This window comes from Dunckerocampus dactyliophorus, chromosome 17 (genome assembly GCF_027744805.1).
Source record: "Dunckerocampus dactyliophorus isolate RoL2022-P2 chromosome 17, RoL_Ddac_1.1, whole genome shotgun sequence".
NCBI lineage: Eukaryota > Metazoa > Chordata > Actinopteri > Syngnathiformes > Syngnathidae > Dunckerocampus > Dunckerocampus dactyliophorus.
In genome coordinates, this window is record NC_072835.1 from 8399431 (window position 1) to 8418690 (window position 19260).

Genomic DNA, 19260 nt, shown 5'->3' on the forward strand with positions numbered 1-19260 from the left:
AAAAAAAATCAAAGTATCACTTTGTTCACTGTAAAAAAAAAACCCAACCCGAAGCCAACCTACTGTACGGTAAAAAGGACAGCCGACAGCTTGTTGTGCAGCTTTGTTTATTAAAAAATATTAAACACACTTTCTGTATAAATAGCCTTGTACAACCTTTTTCAAACGTGAAGGGAGCTGGCAAACAAACAAACCGAACCAAAAACGATGACTGACAATAAAAGAAAAGCAAATGAAGAGGATGACAAGGTGGTGGTGGAACAAAACACACTCTGTCAAGCAGCCGACTGATTCCACATCAACATCGGGAGTGAAAGGGTCACTGCTGGGGGAGGACACACCTTGCTTGAGTGTCAGCAACAATACAAAGTCCGAGACAACGAGTCTCCGCCTCGGAATGAGGCTGCCTGCGGCTGCCGTTACTCCCTCCATCATCCCTCCCTCCCCGCTGGCATTTTAACAGCAGCTCAAACAGGAAGCTCTGCCGCCATGGACACGTTTGGAAGAGATGGGCTCATTAGGGAGGAACACAAATCTTTAAGCACTCTTTGATGAGTCTTCACCTGCTCGCGGATTGTATAAGAACAGAAAAACACATCAAGTGTTACAACAATGGCTGTTTCTTGTCAAGTTGATCGCTTTCCACGCTTGACTTCCTCTGAGGTGCATTTGCATTCGTCTTCGTTTCACCTGAGCATCGTTAACCAAAGCAGCCGGCATGAAATTTAGGATGCACTCGGAATGGGACAGGGATGTACAAACTGTGGCGCCGGTAATAAAGAAATTGAATTATTTCATTATTAACAAGCAATGCTACCAGGTGTTGAAGTAGACCCCCGCTTTTCATTGGGGTTACGTTGCGGGACCACCGGCAAAAGTGAAAAAAAACTTCACCCGTAATTGATACGCCCGTAAGAATGTCTATTTTAGCTACACAACCCCCCTCCCCGTTGGCTTCATGATGTTCTCCTCCGACTTTGAATCAACATTTGCAATAAACGTGGCTGTTGTCATCATTTGATTCGATTCAGCACCACAACCCTCCCCTTCTCTCGTCAATTGCCATTCCGCTGTTCCTCAGCTTTTCCCTGACGTCATCTCCTCGCTGAATGGCAGTGACGTGTGGTCAGGGGAGGCAGGTGAGGCACAGCCTTACCTTACCTGTCATGGCGGAGAATAAAAACCGGAATAATGAATAACATAAAACAAATATGAACGTGTCCATTGAACTGCACTATGTATGATTGTTTTTCACATTTTCTGAAGTAAAAATCGCCGCATTTGCAGATTTTCTGATCAAATACAGAGCAGATGAGGCTGCCGCCAGCGCCTCTTTGCCGCTCAGTGCTCAAGCTATGCCTACCGCCTGTTTCTGTTTGTCAGCATGTCGCCAATAACACAGTATCATGATGCAGAAACATTTATTATACACCATGACTTTCTATATCCTGTGTAATGTCTTTCATGTAAGTGTGACATCATCGTTCTTTAATTGGACAATAAAACATAATAATCCCGCATTTATTGTGGTTGACTGGTTCCAGACCTGTCGCAAAGGTGGATTCCTTACTTCTTAATGAAATATTTTCGTAGTTAAAGCATAGCAAACCTGTTTACGTACAGATTTTTTTTATTATTAGAGCTCTCTAGACATGGAATAACACCCCTATAGTCACTTTTACACTCACATTGCCTAATATAGTAGACATAATATAAGACATTTAAGACAAAAACAAGATTTGTGCTCTTGTGTGTTGCTGTCAATGTGTTCTGGTGCTGGGGGAAATTATTTGGGGGGGGGCACAGGAAGTGATGTCAGGGGTTCAGAGTTGAGTTTTGACTTGGCGTGAGCTACAGCCGCAGCAGTATTTTATTAGTGATTATCGTGCCTGTTGTGAGATCATGTAAACCTGCAATAAAAGCCTGTCGATCACGCCAGCGACCAAGTCTGGTGCTTGTGTGTCTAACCCCGTGTTTCCTAATGAATTGTCGTGCCCCCACCCCAGGGGAAAGTAATGTAAACTGAAACTGAAAGCAGGAAAATGCAAGAAAATGGAGAGCAGTGAAGCATACGAGAGTGTTCAAGAGTCAAATGGCGTGTCGAGTACGATAAATTCAGATCCCCGCCGGAGGGCCCGCCCCCACTATTTGAGAAGCACTGGTCTAACCGAACATTCCAGAACCATTCCTGACACCTAGTGACCAGTGTGGAATACTACACATCATCACAACCTCTTTCAATGCGCCTTCTGAATACCTTTTGATTATTAATTGCTCATATTTTTGGACTAAAAATAGGTCGTATTCAACAACAACAGAGCATGATTTATTAATTCATATATTTTTGAAAAAAAACGTGATCGATTGAAGCCGCACAATAGTATGAAATAGTGTGTAGGTGTCATGCATGAAGCACAAGCTTGTATTTGTGTTTCTTAGCAGGAATGAATTCCTTTTCAAGGACGCACTGCAGCTCTCACTTTTAGCAAGTCTACAGGCTAACACGGAATTAATTCCAAGTGTCTCTGAGTGCACACAGTGACTCTACTGCATTGACTTGCAGATATCGGTATTAATCAACCCCTGAATATGCATACAGTGCATTTCCAAAAGAGTATAATAGACTGAAAAACAAATGAGACCTAAGCTAGTGTCAACCTGCGAGCGTATGTTAGCTCCTACTTGCTAGAAACAAAGGATTTCAATCAAACTAGGACACGGAATAAGCCCCATTTAATCACATCACAACAGGTCCATGTTTTTCTTTTAACGTGCTTTTTCTTCAGTCTGAAAAAACCCCAAACTAACTAATTTCCAAGAACACCGGGAGGTCATTTTCATGGATGAACCCAGCTGGTTCACACCATCTGTCACTCATTAAGCTACACAGCCGGCAACGCTCCAGAACCCCCCCCTTCTCTTTAGCAAGTTTAGCAAGCCGGACTGTTATACATTCGTCCCGCGCAACATCACGGTTCGAACATTGCACACTGACTCTATTGTGGTTTTTCCATAATAATAATAATTAATTCATTCATAAATGACCACTGTTTTGTGGTTAAAAACATACACATAGAGCACATAAGCAAATTGTACGTACTTGGCTCACATTAAACATTTTCAATCATAAAAATGGCGAAATGAACAATACAAATATCATAGAAGATGTTATATGTAGTGTAATATCTGTGGCCTTGTGTGCGCCTTTAAGAGGCGAGGACTGCAAAGTGAGGTGTGTGACGTCCGCTAGCTATTGTAGAGTTGCTGAGTGCTAGCATGGGTAGCAGTGTGGAGAGTGCCAGTGACTGGTGTGAGTTGCGGCTGACAGCAGCTCCTGTGTGGATGTTCTCTGTGCCGTTGCAGTAGTATTCTACTACACTGGCCACTAGGTGTCAGGAACGTTACATAGAGACAATCGCCACCAAGTATGCTGTCAATGCTAGTGTGAGTCTATGTCAGGGGTCACCAACGTGGTGCCCGCGGGCACCAGGTAGCCCCCCACGACCACATGAGGTGCCCGCAAGCCTGCTTTTCATTCAGGTTTTCAGTTAATAATGAAAGAACAGTAGAAAGAAATGCATTCTGAAATACAACATGTGAGTTGTGGACACCAGCATTTTGTTCATGTTCTGGTAAAACAAGCATATTCGCTTTGTTTGGGTTTAAAATAAGCTCTGAAAATAAATGTTACAAAAATGAGTAGCTCTTGGCCATTTTCATTTTGTAAAAGTAGCTCTCACAAGGAAAAATGTTGGTGACCCCTGGTCTATGTAATGTCCTATTTATGTTTAAGATGTCTTATTTTGTATTATTATGTCTACTAATAAAAGTGTAAACATGACTATAGGAGTCTTATTTAATGTCTAGAGAGCTCTAAAAATCATATTTAGGTCTTAAACAGGTTTTCTATGCTCTAACTAAAAAATATTCTATCTGTAAATAAGGAATCCTGTGTGGGCCGCATGGTGGATGCGTGGTTAGCATGTTGGCCACACAGTCAAGAGATCAAGAAGTCCTGGGTTTGAATCTCCGCTTGGGCATCTCTGTGTGGAGTCTGCATGTTCTCCCCGTGCGTGAGTGGGTTTTTTTATAAAAACATGCATGTTAGGTTAATTGGCGACTCTAAATTGTCCATAGGTATGAATGTGAGTGTGAATGGTTGTTTGTCTATATGTGCCCTGCTATTGGTTGGCAATAAGTCCAGGGTCTACCCCGCATCTTGCCCAAAGTCAGCTGGGATAGGCTCCATCCAAATTAGTATAAGAAGCATAGAAAATGGATGGATGGATGGAATCCTACCTCACGGAAATTCACTTATCACAGTCAGGAAAACAATAAACTGCAATAAACAAGGGACGACTGTTTCACACACCACAAATATGGTGTGTTCAAGGACCGCTGAAGAGAGTGCGGAATCTCAACGCTTAATGAAAAAGTATTATCAGTGAAGCAAAAAGACATAAACATGTAAAATTGTGGGGTTTTTAACAGTGGTACATGTATGCTGTACAGTTTACCTGGATTATCACCTATTTCTAATTGATTACTGACTTGGGGTGAATGTGATGTGTTTTCTGGGGGAAAAAGTAGCTATTTTTAGAAAAACATTAAGAAATGGACCAAAAATATGGGGGTGGGGGGGTCACGAATCACCAGTATGCAGGGATCCACTGTAATTTGTATCCCAGTATGAAAAATGGGAGGTGGGCCATCTCTCCCTGAATGCATAGCGTTCTGAGAAGTTCCACCGGTTGACCTAAGCAAGGACGTGGTTCTCTATCTCCACTCATCTACAACCACATCTTGTTTACACTTTAAATTTGTAGTCTTGCTCCCATTCCCAGGCAGTCGTTCCCTCTCACTCCACCTGATATCCTATCTCCTAATTGCCTTTTCACTAGAAATTGATAGAAATTGTCTTAAAGAGTGAGAGGCGGACAAAACCTTTGGCAGTGTCCTCTAAAAGTCTTCTTACTCTGTGCCCTGAGTGTTGTTGTTGCACTGGGCATGGCTTCGTCCTGCTCTCCAGGGAGCGTTTAATTAGTTCTTTGAAACGATGCAATAAAATGATGATTATTCAGTGGGGGGCGGGGGGTGCGGCGTGGTCTAAGGGAAGCACTTTCAAATATTACCACGCACTTAGAGATCTGCTGTGTTAACACGCGTTTGTGCTGTCACATACCATCCAGAAATGCTTCTGCTTTTTTCTTGGATGAATTTAACCCATAAGAACCCACAAGGACACCTGAAATGTCCTCAGATGTGCTTGGCTTGAACTCGTGAAGCCCCCAAGTGGTCGATGGGAAACATGAGAGGTGTTTCATGATGGATTAAAGTGCTCATGACACCAAAACACGTTCATCTTATTTCCACCGTGGAACGAAACATTGAAAGTCATATTTCCTGTGTTAGATGTGTTGCTCAAATACTGAAATATTTACCATTAAACATTTTTTTGGCAGCTCGGGGCAAGTGAGGTCGACACCATATACAGTAAGGTCCTACCCGGAACTTCTCCTTCACTCCAATGCTTTCTCAGTTGTTATGTTCCAGGTCTTCTTTTGTTTGCTATGTTTGTATTTGTTGTCCCGCTTGTGATGTTGAAGGCTTTTGCGGAACACTCGAGGAGGAGTGAGCTTGTTGACATTTCTAAAAGACTCCATTCGCCTCGTCAGATTTGCAAACTTCCATCCTGCCCCGCAGATTGAAATAAAAAGTCAAAAACCCACAAGACGTCAACGTCAACGTGCCTCATAGCAGACAGCCTCGTGAGCATGGCGGCTAATGCAATGCTAATTCCTTTAACTGACACGCTAGCTAGGAGGCTAATGTGCTATCTGTGGTGGCTATCACTGCCAGTAAAACACACCAAACTCCTCACTACACAATATTAGTGAATGTTATTATTGTTGTCAATGTGTCACTTTCTTTGCGTGCGTTCATGGCTGTGCTTGTCAACTGCTCGTAAAACATGCCTTGCTGTCGCTGTTGCCAATCGGCTGTCCGTGAAGTCGCTAGGTGATGCCATCGTCGAGTTTGAATATCATTTGCATATGAGGTTGTAAAATGCTGTTGGAAAAAACCCTTATCTCGTAGTAGAGACAAAAAAAAGTGACTAAAAACACCTTAATTACGTTTAGATGTACAAATAAACTTCATTCTTGGTTTGTTAATCTAAAATTGGCCATCATTTCATCAAAAATAAACTAACTTGAATATTTTATCTCAGCCAGCGCCTCTTAAAGTTCTCCCATCACACTTTGGCAATTGAGAACTTTCTTAAATTAGCACAACTGAACAGCGAATAACAGATTATTCCGTGTTCATTCTATGGTTCACATTAACATGGCTCAGTGTGGTTTGTGAGGAGCACACTCTTCTGGTGAGTATATGTAATAGCAACTGGCTTATCAATTACTTTCATTTACCCGAAGAATCTTTGGATAATCCACTTCATTTTACAAATAAGAGTAGCAATAGACTAACAATAAGATATGAACACAGTAAACACACCCTCCTCCTTTACACAGGCTTACTGAAGATCAGGAAACATTTGCCTTTTAGATCTCGCTGTGTAAAACAGGGCGAGCTCCACCCCCGCGGCTCTCAGTGCTCTCAGTGTGGCGCGGAAGCTGACTGTACACTGCCGGCTTGACATTACAGTGACATTACAACCAAGATGGCACCGGTGTCAAAATCACCACTTCATTTCATTCCTATTTCACAGCTGTATATTTATCTATGACAGCAGTATGATGAAAATGGTTTTTAAGTGAGTACTTTCATTGTTTTTTTTCAAAATTAAGGCTGAGGGTTGCTTGCTTCTGACTGGCAATTCTCTTCAAAAACACTATGGGGCAGTGTTTCCCTGAGCATGAGCTACCACGACTTTTGTTGACTAGCTATTTAGCTTCCTGTGTAGTAGTAGTCAACACCAATGGCAACTGAAGTGACATCCAGATTGTTCATATAGATATCAGCGCATACTAATGTGTCGCATTTCACTGTCGGCAATTTTTATTCATTTTTAAAGCTGTTATTATGCATTCAACTTGAACGCCCAGTGTAACATACACATATACGGTGTTACCTCGCTACATCGCGGTTCACCTTTCGTGGATTCGCTCCTTCGCGGATTGTTTTTACATGCAATTTTACATTTTTTTTTTAACAGCGTATGAACGCGCATTGTGTTCTGCGTCCTTGTGGTGTATTGGAGTGATCTATCGGTGCTCTGCTGCATGTGTCTGTTATTGTATTTACTACTGCTACCAGTAGAGGGTGTTGTATACTCATGAGAGTTGACATGTCCAGCGTGTCCACTTCATTTCAGTATGTATAGAGCCACAACAGTCCTGACTGGCTAAGGGAACACCCGCCCATTATGTCCTGCGTTCTGATTGGCTGGAGACCACTGTCCATCAATCTCCTTCATGCAGGACTGCCTGTTTCCTGTTGTATGATTGCTAGCTGCTTGCGATTGTAAATGCTGAATGAAGGCAGAAGTTACGTGGCTGAAGGCGCTTGGAATGCTGTAAATGAATCCTTGGTTGATGGAGGACGATGAGGAGGAATATGTTTTAACAAGGATACAAAAACGCTACAGCCACAAGCCATGATCAGAGGAGTGAGTCACTTAATTTCTTGTGTCCAATCTTGTAAGTTGATCAATAAAATTCAAACGGAATTTGAACTTTTGAGTTCTTAAACAAGAGAGAAATGTGATAAAATGTTAATGCCCGTATGAGAAAAGCGTATAAAGTGTGTGGTGAGGAGTTGTACAGCCTTAAAACATATATTATCATTGTACAAAAATATAGTTGGCCACTTTGCAGATTTCACTAATTGCAGGCTATTTTGGGAACCTATTACCTAAACGGGGATAAACGGGGGAACACTGTACAGGTGGTCCTTGGTTTTGTGGTTACGTACACACTCCCATAAAATAATAAAAATGTAATTTTGATCCGTAAAGACAATACTTGCTAAAGAAGGAGTTACAGTGGAAGAAAACACAGTTTGTCGCTCAGGCACAGCCACACTACTCTCAACACTTGACTGTCGCGGCCATCAAGGATGAAGATGGTATGGTGACGTCTACCTGGATGTAGTAAGGATGACCATGAGGTGGTCAATCAACAACCTCTTTATTGCAAGAACATAACAGGCTGCTGTTGGCCGAACCATGCCAAAACACCATCAGCAAACTCAGCTGTTCTCTCTGCACGCAGCTACAGTGCACATGCAGTCAGGACACTGGCTGATGAGGCACTGACTCCTATGGAGGTTTGGTTTTTTTATGTTAGTACAGGCTGCTCATTGAGAAGCTAACAAGAACAAGAAAATAATTCACTATGGTAAAAAAAATGTCTTCAAATTATTCTTAGTCCCATTCATTTTTTTTATTGACTGAAAAACTTTTGCCTGCATATGAAGTACATGCACCCTATCCTTCTCCAGGAAATGCTCTGATACTTTGTTGTAAAAGTCCGATAACCTCCTGGTGAGCTTGGTATATAATCCTCCATCTTGGCAGTCAAATTAATTCATTCAGCTTTTTAGTTGCTGGTCTCCAGCTGGTGCTGCAATGCTGCTGTCCAAAAACAAACAAACAAACAAAAAAACGCTTTTCCTCTCTTTGGAACAACGGCACTGACAAGCGGCTTCCAGTTCATGCACGTCCCCACCCCTTCCACATATGACATTTACGTATTTTATTGTCCAATAAAGAATCATGATCTCACACTTACATGAAAGACATCACACAGACTGTAGAAAGCCATGTTGTATAATAAAAGCTTCTGCAACATTAGATTTTTAGCGACATGCTAATAATATAGCATGAAATTGGCAGGCGCCATGATCCGACTCAGTATACTCATTGAGTGCACTCAGACGGTAAGCTTGGGGTGCACACGAAGCCGAGGAGACGCTCACGGCATCTTCATCTTAGGTTTTGATCAGGACATTTGCAAATGCTGTGATTTTTACTTAAGAAAATGTTAAAAATGATTGTGTCGTATTTTCCGCACTCTAAGGCTTTAATTTTCTCAAAAAACAACAGTGCGCCTTATAATCCAGTGCACTTTATGTATGCACTGAGTTCCAAAATCTGTAAAAATGTTGCTTGATTGACTGTCGGACCATTTCCCGCTGACACAGGGACGTAATACGTACAGGACGTACGCTTACCTCCGCCACGCGTCTGGTAGGTATACTACCGGTACGCTGCAAAACAACATTTGTGAAGTGAAACAAATGAAGCAGATGAATTCGGAGCTTGCCATCATTCCGGGAGGATTAGCAAAAGAACTCCAATCGCTGGACATCGGTGTAAACAGGGCGTTCCAAGTGAAGTTGCGAGCGGCGTGGGAGCGATGGATGAGAGACGGTGAACACACCTTTACTAAGACTGGGAGGCAGCGCCGGGAGAGTTACACCGCCATGTGTGAATGGATTGTGGCTGCCTGGGCTAAGATATGTGCTTTAACTGTCATCCGAGCTTTTGCAAAAGCCGGCATCATTGCTGAACAGCCACCTGACGAGTCGGACTCCGACAAGACAATGATGAGAGGCAACCCGGCTTTTTTTGACGGCGAAACTACCCAGCTGTTCAATCCAGAGACAGAAGACGAGGACTTTGATGGATTTGTGGGAGAAGATTGATTAAAAAATACGGTGAGTGTATTGTTAAATAGTAGAATAAAGTTCAACTAAACTCACTGTTTTGCTTTCGTTGCCTTTTTTTTGTAGGCCGCACGTTTTAGCATGGGCCTTATAATTCGGTGCCCCTTATGGTGAGGAAAATACGGTAATCATACAAAAAATACTGTCTAACTCAATGGACAGATTTCAATATTTATCTTATGTTGTCATTTTTCGTTTCTTACTTTTATCATGAGGCTGCGCCTCCCCTGATGGCACGCCACTGATGTCATGTTCACAGACTTTTGGAATTCACAAAACACTCCACTTAATTGCCAGGCCGCTACAGTATCTTTGAGCATGTTAAAGAATGGACAATAAGTAGGCAGTGTAGTGGTCTTACATTGAGATAAAAATGTTGCTACTACTATGGCTTTTAATTTGTATTTGTTTGATTTTTTCCAGTTCTATTTTTGTACTTTGTTTCACATTTCAGCGTTTTATTACTGTATTTAATGTCCATGTGTTGTGCATACAGTGTGAGTGACGTATAATTTCAGTATAAGTTCCGACTGATACCAAAACTCTACTTACATCAAAGTCTAGGAATGGAACTTGCGATTAACCCGAGGACCTCCTGTTCATGTAACATCACACACCTTTGACATTACATAGAACAAAAAGTGCAAACAAAAAAAACATCTAGTCAGCAGAAATGAGTCTGGGTTCTTATGGGTTAACTCTTGACTTAAAAAAAAAGTAACATTATGGGCGGTCATCAATAGATGTTTGAATCTCATGTTTTGCGACATCACGCAGAAGGGAATAAACAATGAACCGTGGTCACGGAGGCATAAACAAAAAGTTGTGGATTCAAACCTGTACGGAGTTTGCAGGTTCTCCTTCCAGGTGGTTTGGCTTGCATCCTCCATGCGGCGCTCCGTGACCCTGCACAAAATAAGCTGCGTAGATAATGGACGGCTGAGCCCAACCACGGTCATTCATTTGGTACTCAAATAAAAACAATGAACAATATTTTACTAACGAACATGTGAGCTGCTCTGGTCTTATATTCATACTCTGGTCATATACTGTCTGTGTAAATATAATGTACGTGTATTTGTTGATACAACATCATTTGTTCTGTGTAGAGATCTTCTAATGTGTACAGTATACTGTATAGTATATCTTATATATAGCCATATCCATCTGTTATTACACATATAAATCCAAAGAACTAATAAACTGTCTGTGGTATCTTGGACGACTGCAAGAAGTTCCAGTCAATTTTATATGGCGGCAAATCCATTGGTTTGAAAGAGAGCAAAATATAGATTATACAGGCTTTGCTATTTTCTACTGTAGTGCATCAGGTCTCACAGCAGGGAGGTAACATGTTGAAAAGAATCGTGAACAGGTCCATGGCAGAAGGAATGCGGTCCAGATCCAAAAAGGGATTCTTGAGGTGGGGGATCTTTAAAGCCCACCGATAACAATTTGTGCCATTTAAAAGAATCAAATCCTCATTCCGTCCTGAACTCCTGCCGGTCCCACTCCTCCCCCGCGGAGCTATAGTGCTACATTGAACTCAGTCACCAGGAAGTCCACGTAGTCCCTCTCTTTGGTCTTGAAGGCCTCCGCGATGAGGCGTGCGGCATCCTTGTGCTCACGACCCCTCAGGGAAACCCCGTTAACCTCCAGGATCACCTGACCCACTTTTAGCTGACCACAGTTATGAGCGGAACCACCTCGCTGGGAGAGAAAAGAGAAAATCAAAAGACGAGGTCATTGAAAACAACGTAATTGTCCTTTAACAGCATTTGCAGTCACTGATACTGAAGGGTTCCCATACGTTTATTTATTTGGACCGCCACAGAAAGATTTAGTGCTGTTGTTTATTTGATTTTATTTAGGTTTGGCGCTCTCATTACAGTAATGATGTGTCTGAATGGGTTGTCATAACAGGTAAGTTAACACACGACAACAACGGACAACACTGAAGAGATGACACGCTGATACAATGTCAAGTAGTTGGTGTACAACTTGGTGCACGGGTGGTGTTATAGAGATGTATGAGTGCTGCCAGCCTTGCTGCAGAGGTTGCAGGGGGCTGGGGGGGTCAGCCTGTCAGTGCTCAGACCATACGCGACACTCCAACTGGTCTGCATGGCTGTCACCTCAGAAGGAAGCCTCTTCTAAAGATGATGCACGGGAAACATAAATGCCAACGTGTATTGTGACATAATCAAGCAAGCCTGCGGAAACTAGGCCGTCGGGCACTATTCCAACATGAAAAGAACCCCAAACACACCTCCTAGATGATGATGGTGATGGACCAAACCCTGTTGAGCAAGGCTTAAGGGTTCCTACGGACTTGACATTTCAAAGCCCATACTTTTTCCAGACTGAGCAAATAGATTTGTATCATTAGAGCTGCCTTAATCATCCTATTCATCGACAAATATTATTTGATTCAGCGTTTTTTTCATTTAAATATATAAATATCCTCTGATTTTCAGCCCGTCCAATATATTTGAATTGCATCCGTAAAAGCAGACCTACATCTTTGTATCAGACTTTGGCTGTCCTACCTAGTCAGTAGAGTGTTTGTCCCACCTAGTCATTGAGCATGAAGTGATGAAGCGTGCTCGGATGAGAGGCGAAACCGAACTGTCGAGCCGCGATTGATTCAATGCCGTGAGAATACAATGACCTCGATGAATGAAAATATTCACAGGCATAGTATCTTTGTGTTTTAGGCGAAACAAGAAATTAGCTTCGACTTTGGACAACAGTGATCAACATTTTTGCCTCTTTTCAAATGTTTTACGGATCAAACCACTAGCTGTTTGTGTTTGGTTCATATTAATTTGGTTCGTTTTGGGACCCCGCCTGTCACCCGATAGGCTCCAGCATACACCCGCGACCCCAATGAGGAGAAGCGGCATAGAAAATGGATGGCTGGATGGGTTCACTTTGGGCCTAACCAATTACTGTTAATCAAAACAACAAACTTCAGATTAATTGACAAAGAAAATAATCGTTAGTATAATTATTAATCATTCCTTTTGTCTACAGAAGGCTTGACGACTGTAACGGCCTCCCCGGGCTCTCTAAAACAGCTGCAGTACATCCAAAATGCTGCTGCTCGAGTCCTGACAAGAACCAGGAAATATGACCATTTTAGTCCAGTCTCTGCACTGGCTTCCTGTTGCTCAGAGAATAGACAATAGAATAGAACAGACAACTCTGCTTGCGTAGAAGTCTTTTCATGATCTTGCGCCAAAGTACATCTGACATGTTTAGAGCCACATAAACCATCTTGAGCTCTGAGAAGCTCAGGTAGTGGTCTCCTGCGGGTGCCCATAGTCAGCACTAAACACGGTGAAGCTGCGTTTCTGTTTGTCTGCCAAAATCTGGAACAATCTTCCAGAAGATGTGCGACTATCCTCAAGTTTGGCAATGCTCAAATCCAAGCTGAAAACACGTGCATATGACAACTGAAAGTATTTTATCTGCACTCTTCATTTTTAATGTTTGTTTTTTTTGTTTTATGCAAAGATTCATGGAACTTAGAATGATTTTATGTTTTCATGGAATGATTTTGTGTGAATTACCTTGTGTATGAATTGTGCTCTGTCAATAAACTTGCCTTGCCTTCATCAGTTGCAGTCCTAATTTCATGTAAATAATGTAGAATTATGGGCTCCACACACGGGTGACAACGACCGCGATTGGCGAAACTCGTCGCCCTACCTGTAGCAAACCATGCACACGGAAAGTGATGAGCGGCTGTGACCAGCTACACCGGTGAGCGACGTGCCGTGCGAATTACGAGTCTTCCACGGTTTTGATTTGGAGGGAATGGGGGGGATCATTGTCGTGGCCGGTGTTGATTGTGTTGCCATGCCGCTGCTTTTTTCTTTACATCTATCTCTGTATGATGGATGGCTGGCGTATTCAGACTATATTTATCAATACTAAATTGTGTTTTGCTTTGAATAATATTTGAGCTGTCGTAAATTCAACACATGGTTGTTTTTTGTTACAAAAAGTATGTAATAATACTAAGACAGTAGACAATGGCTGCTTGTCAAGCTTGTGTTCCACAGTATACGTTACTGGTCACATTTCATGGATGTGCTAGCAGATTGTTCATCCAGGCTTCTTTCCCATTTGTGAAGTTGTGAAACACAGAGACTTTGGTAAACAATCCCGATGGTGAGAAATGTCATTAACTATATCCTACCAAACTAAACCAAGGCCATGATAATCAAAAGCATTGAAGATCAGTTCGGAAATATAAGCTCGATAGGAAAGAGAAGGTTTATGGTCTGGCATGGTCCAAATTTGGGAGTTTCCCAAGACACATGCTTCATTACATTTGGAATTGTGACAGATCAGCAGTTCTGCTGAAAGTCTTTTCAATTTCTTGATGATGAAGAGGCCATTTCAGCATTTCCCAGTGCAAAAGGCCCCATTCCCATGAAATTGCCATTAATGTAGATTTTCATCCATTTGCCAAGCAGTGTGTAATGAACTCATTTATCTCCCTCTTCTCTTCTTCTTATATGATGTGTTTAATTTCCTTGATTGGTAGATAATATCTAATATAGCTGCTATTATGATCCAGATGAATGAAAGCTGAATGGCCAGCAATCGCTCAATAATGGTCACGTAAACAGTATCACCACGACCTTGGCCAATTGGCTTGGGGCGCTTATGTTGGTTTCCCTGGATCCACTGCAGCTCCGCAGGAATTTGTCTTCTGTTAACTGGCATTGGTGCTCCAAGATTTGTTTTCAGACCACCAGGGATTGTTCCGTGCCGTTCAGGAACAAGCTCCCGCACTGAACTCCCACATGACAGAATGTGATTGCCTGTTTGTGAAACTTGTTAACCAGGTGTGCACTGCTAGCCAGAAAGTTAAAGTATACCATCAGCCCAACAAGGTGTGTGTGGTATGTAACTTTTGTAGCATCAGGAACAGACTTGAATCTCAAAAGACTCCACCATCTTGAAGAAACATTGCCACAAAGCAAATGGGACCACTTCAGACAGCAATGACTCAAAACTGGACTGGACTACCCGGTAACTGGGCATCAACATCATGAAAGTTCCTTACTTAGACAGCTGGACAGGAAGTGTTGAGTTTCCAAACTTTGTGTTTTTGTGTTGGTTTGTTACCAGTATCTGTGTGATTTTTTTAAAGGTAAATACAGTAATCCCTCGTTTATCGGGGTGAATTGGTTGCAGACCCGACTGTGATAAGTGCATTTATTCATATTTGAATGCGGTTTTAACATTATTAGAGCCCTCTAGACATGAAATAACACCCCTATAGTCACATTTACACTCCTATTACACAATATAGTAGATATAATAACAGAAAATGAGCCATTTGAGTCATGCTCGTGCGTTGCTGTAAAAGTGTTCCCATGCTAGAGGACCTGAGTGGGGGACAGACAGGAAGTGATTTCGGGGGTTTAGAGTTGAATTTTAGCTTGACGTGGGTTACGGCTGCAATCCCATGTTAGGGATTGTTGTGCCTGTTGTGAGATCATTCAAACCTGCAATAAAAGCCTGTTGTTCCGGTGATCTAATCTGGTGCTTGTGTGTCTCACCGAACATTACAGTAACACCACTGACACCTAGTGACCAATGTTACACATTATTCACAGCGTCTTTGAATACGTCTTGTATTTGTAGCTTAGGTCATTTTGTCATGTTTATGCTTGAAAATGCTTCATTTAGGAAAAAAATACGTACATTGTGCTTAAATGTGCAGATTTTTGTACAATAATAGACCGTATTCAACCACGTAACAGCATGATTTATGAATTAATAGATTTTTAAAATAACATAACAGAGTGAACCTGTGGCGAGGAATTACTGTAATGAGATTTTAAGTCATGATTTTATTGGCACACGGTCTCTACATTCAACAAATCGTTCATGACCAACACCGCGCTGGTTTACGTCCACTGATAATGATTGATGAAACTTCTGACCTAAAGAAAAAGGTTTGAATCTCATGCTAGTCTATGGTCTTTTATTGCATTATTCATGCATGCACCCTCATGCACATGCATGCACGAAGCATGCTCACGTCTGGGTGATAGCACCTGTTCTCTCTCTTATACACACACACACACACACACACACACACACACGCACATACACACTTATCTTTGGAAAAAAAATGTTAAGATTACAGTGTGTATGAATCGTGCTTGTGTTTTAGAATGGTGGACAGTACATCATTTTGATGGTACCTTTGTTTCAGCAGAATATCAACCCCCCCCAAAAAACAGAAGAAAACATTCAATAAAGGTTATTAATTAATTTGTATTTGATTGCGTGAAATACATATTTCATTCTCAAGCAAAACTTGACTTACTACTTGATGGAGCAACCTTTGCTGGCATGTAGGTCAGAGGTTTCCTGTAGTTGGCCACCAGGGGTGTTGCGCACATCTCCGGAGGGGACACTCCTCTTTCCAGACACGCTCCAAATCCTGAAGGTTTTGAGGCTGTCATCTGGCAACTCGCAGTTCCAGCTGCCTCCCCAGATTTTCAATGGTATTTAGACTGAATAGGTCACTCCAGGATCTTAATGTGCTTCTTTTTGGGACACTTTTTTATCTTGGTTTTGTGTTATGGATCATTGACACGATGACGCATCTTCAGTGTTCAGGCTGAGGTTAGGTTCTCATCCAAGACTCTGTGGCGCAAGCATGGCGGTGAAGTCTTTCTGTACTCTTAGCAGAGAAACATCCCCAAAGCAGAATGTTTCCACCTCTGTGTCTGATAGTAGTTATGACGAAGTGAGTTGAGTTGATGCCAAAAAGATCAATTTTGGTCTCTTCTGACCACTTCACTTTCTCCCAAGCCTGAATCATTCAGGTGTTCATCGGCAAACTCAAGACGGGTCTGAAAATGTGTCTTCTAGAGCAAGGGGACCTTGCAGGATATCAATCCATTACAGCAAAGTGATACTAATGTTTTTCTTGGTGACTGTGCTCCCAGTTGCCTTGATATCATTAACCTACTCTCAGCTCTGGGATGATCCATCGCCTTTCTCAGAATCATTCTTACCCCATGAGGTGAGATCGTGCATGGAGAGCTCCAGAGTGATGGTGATTGACTGTTAGCTTGTGTTGCTTCTATTTTCCAATTATTGTGCCTCTTTCTCACCGAGCTCCTTCCTGAAGGGACGGGACTAGTTTGTGTGCTTCATGGGCACATGACCGTGTCAGCAATCTTGGAGGTTGGTTGGGGATCGAATGACTATTTCACTAAATCAAATACAAATGAATTCATCACATTTATTTAATGGTTTTTTTTTACTGCATTTTTTTAAGCATTCAGTCTCTGTTAAAATAAACCTACCAAAATATTATGGACTGTTCGTATCTTTGTATGTGGGAAAACATACAAAATTAGCAGGAGATCAGTGATCAATTATTAATGAATCAATTATTGCTCACACTGAATATACTGTAAATATTTTAAATTGAAATAAACATTTATGAGGCAGCTATTTATTTTTTGTTGCACGAGAGCCACGAAAAAGACTGCATTTTGGAGTAAAATTCTTGAAAGTATTTTGTAATAAACTTTTCTGCATTTTGTAATAACTTGTTACATATTTTCCATCCATCCATCCGGGGGCAGCAGTCTCAGTAGGGAAGCCCAGACTTCCCGGTCCCCGGCCACCTCCTCCAGCTCCACTGGGAGGACACCAAGGCGTTCCCAGGCCAGCTGTGAGACATAATCCCTCCAGTGTGTCCAAGATGTGCCCCGGGGGGCCTTCTTCCAGCTGGACATGCCCGGAACACCTCACCAGGGAGGCGTCCGGGAGGCATCCGGACTAGATGCCCGAGCCACCTCAACTGGCTCCTCTCCATGTGAAGGAGCAGCGGCTCTACTCTGAGCTCCTCCTGGATGACCGACCTCCTCACCCTGTCTCTTAGGGTGAGTCCAGCCACCCTACGGAGGAAACTCATTCCAGCTGCTTGTATCCGCGATCTCGTTCTTTCGGTCACGACCCAAAGCTCATGACCACAGGTGAGGGTGGGAGCATAGATCGACCGGTAAATTGAGAGCTTTGCCTTCCGGCTCAGCTCTCTCTTCACCACGACGGTCCGGTACAGCGACCGCATTACTGCAGACGCTGCGCCGATCCGCCTATCGACCTCACGCTCCAACCTTCCCTCACTCGTGAACAAGACCCCGAGATACTTGAACTCCTCCACCTGGGCAGGACCTCATTCCCAACTAGAGGGAGCAATCCACCCTTTTCCGACGGATTTAAACCTTTTTTTTTTTTTACATATTTTAAGTATATAGTGTAAAAAAATGACAGAATGTGGCAACATTTATTACAGATTGCGTTCAAGAATGCGTTCAACAAAATGCGGCGCGTTATGACAATATGTGGTAAAAATTACATGACGGGGTGGTGCCCCGACCATTTGTCTTTTACTATATAACTGAATAAAATGAAATTCAATCATTTATTCTAACCGATTGACCCTCTAAAAGTCCCGTAAGCGCCTACTGCACAACAGTTACAAAACTTCATCTACAATCATCTGCTGGAAATTAAGTTTTAAGTTTGTATGAATGCTACTACTTCTGCATTCAATTACAGTTTGACACTTTAATTAAGGATATCCACGTTTGCCCGTACGCACCACTTGCTTGCTGTCAATGACGGTGTCCTTTGCATGCAAATATTTTGTGTGTTTTGTGTCTGGAAGTTCTGCTCGCAGTTTGCAGTTTTTGAATGCAGCACATACTTAGCAATCTTTTCTAAGCAGACAGCGTCAAAGCAGCGTCATTGGGATTTACTACTGTCAGGTTTGGCAGGACTGAGTCATGCAAATCTGCATTTTGATTGTGAGTTTGAGCGTGCTGTGCCACACAGTGGATGGAGCTAGTCCAAAGTAGGATCAAAACACGCTGAATGCACCTTTAAGTGGGCTCTGATGACTACAGCAGAAACCTTCACTTGGAAAGTCACATGTCTTCTGAATAAGTACAGGTACTATAGATGTACGAGGAATTAGACAGATAAAATGTCCATTATTCTTCAGCCTACGTACAAACCCTACGTACAAAAACTAGCAGTTCAAAGTGCCATTACATAATTACAATAGATACCTGCATTCTCCAGACCCACTCAGGAAAAGGGAGGCCACAACTTTGGAGGTATTTGTAATTTGGATGGTCTACATTTCCTGGTTGTGTCATGTGTTCACATCTTTACCCTTATGTCACAATGTCCAGGACAAAACAGACCAAAGGTGAAACGGAACTACCAAATAAATGGTGATATTACGGTGGCAAACATTATTTTTGCAGGAGAGATAAGAGAGGCCATGCATTGGAATATTCATCCCAAGCTCAAAGGTTAACTAGATACAGAAAAACCTCCGTGTTCGTACGCTCAACATTTTGTATGATTCGGTTTTTGAAGGACAATTTGACAACAGTCCGTTTTTTGTACACGGTCTCAGGTTTTGTACGGCCAAACATTCGCACGTCCTTCCTTTCTGCGGGATCGAGTGCAAAAACATCAGCATCCCTTGCATTGGCGACCCAGTCTCAG

The 19260-nt window shown here is 42.3% G+C and overlaps 1 protein-coding gene across 5 annotated transcripts in view; it reads right to left on the reverse strand.

Annotated features, from left to right (window-relative positions):
- Window positions 1-79: 79 nt before the first annotated feature.
- whrna (whirlin a) overlaps window positions 80-19260 on the reverse strand; it is a 180763-nt gene continuing 161582 nt past the window's right edge. For 3 of the 5 annotated variants that reach the window (XM_054757991.1, XM_054757992.1, XM_054757990.1), the window contains one exon: window positions 80-11397. In XM_054757991.1, coding sequence (XP_054613966.1) covers window positions 11215-11397 — 183 coding nt within the window. In that variant the 3' untranslated portion in view covers window positions 80-11214. The remainder of the gene's footprint in view (window positions 11398-19260) is intronic. The other 2 variants (XR_008566603.1, XM_054757993.1) reach the window with 2 other exon arrangements.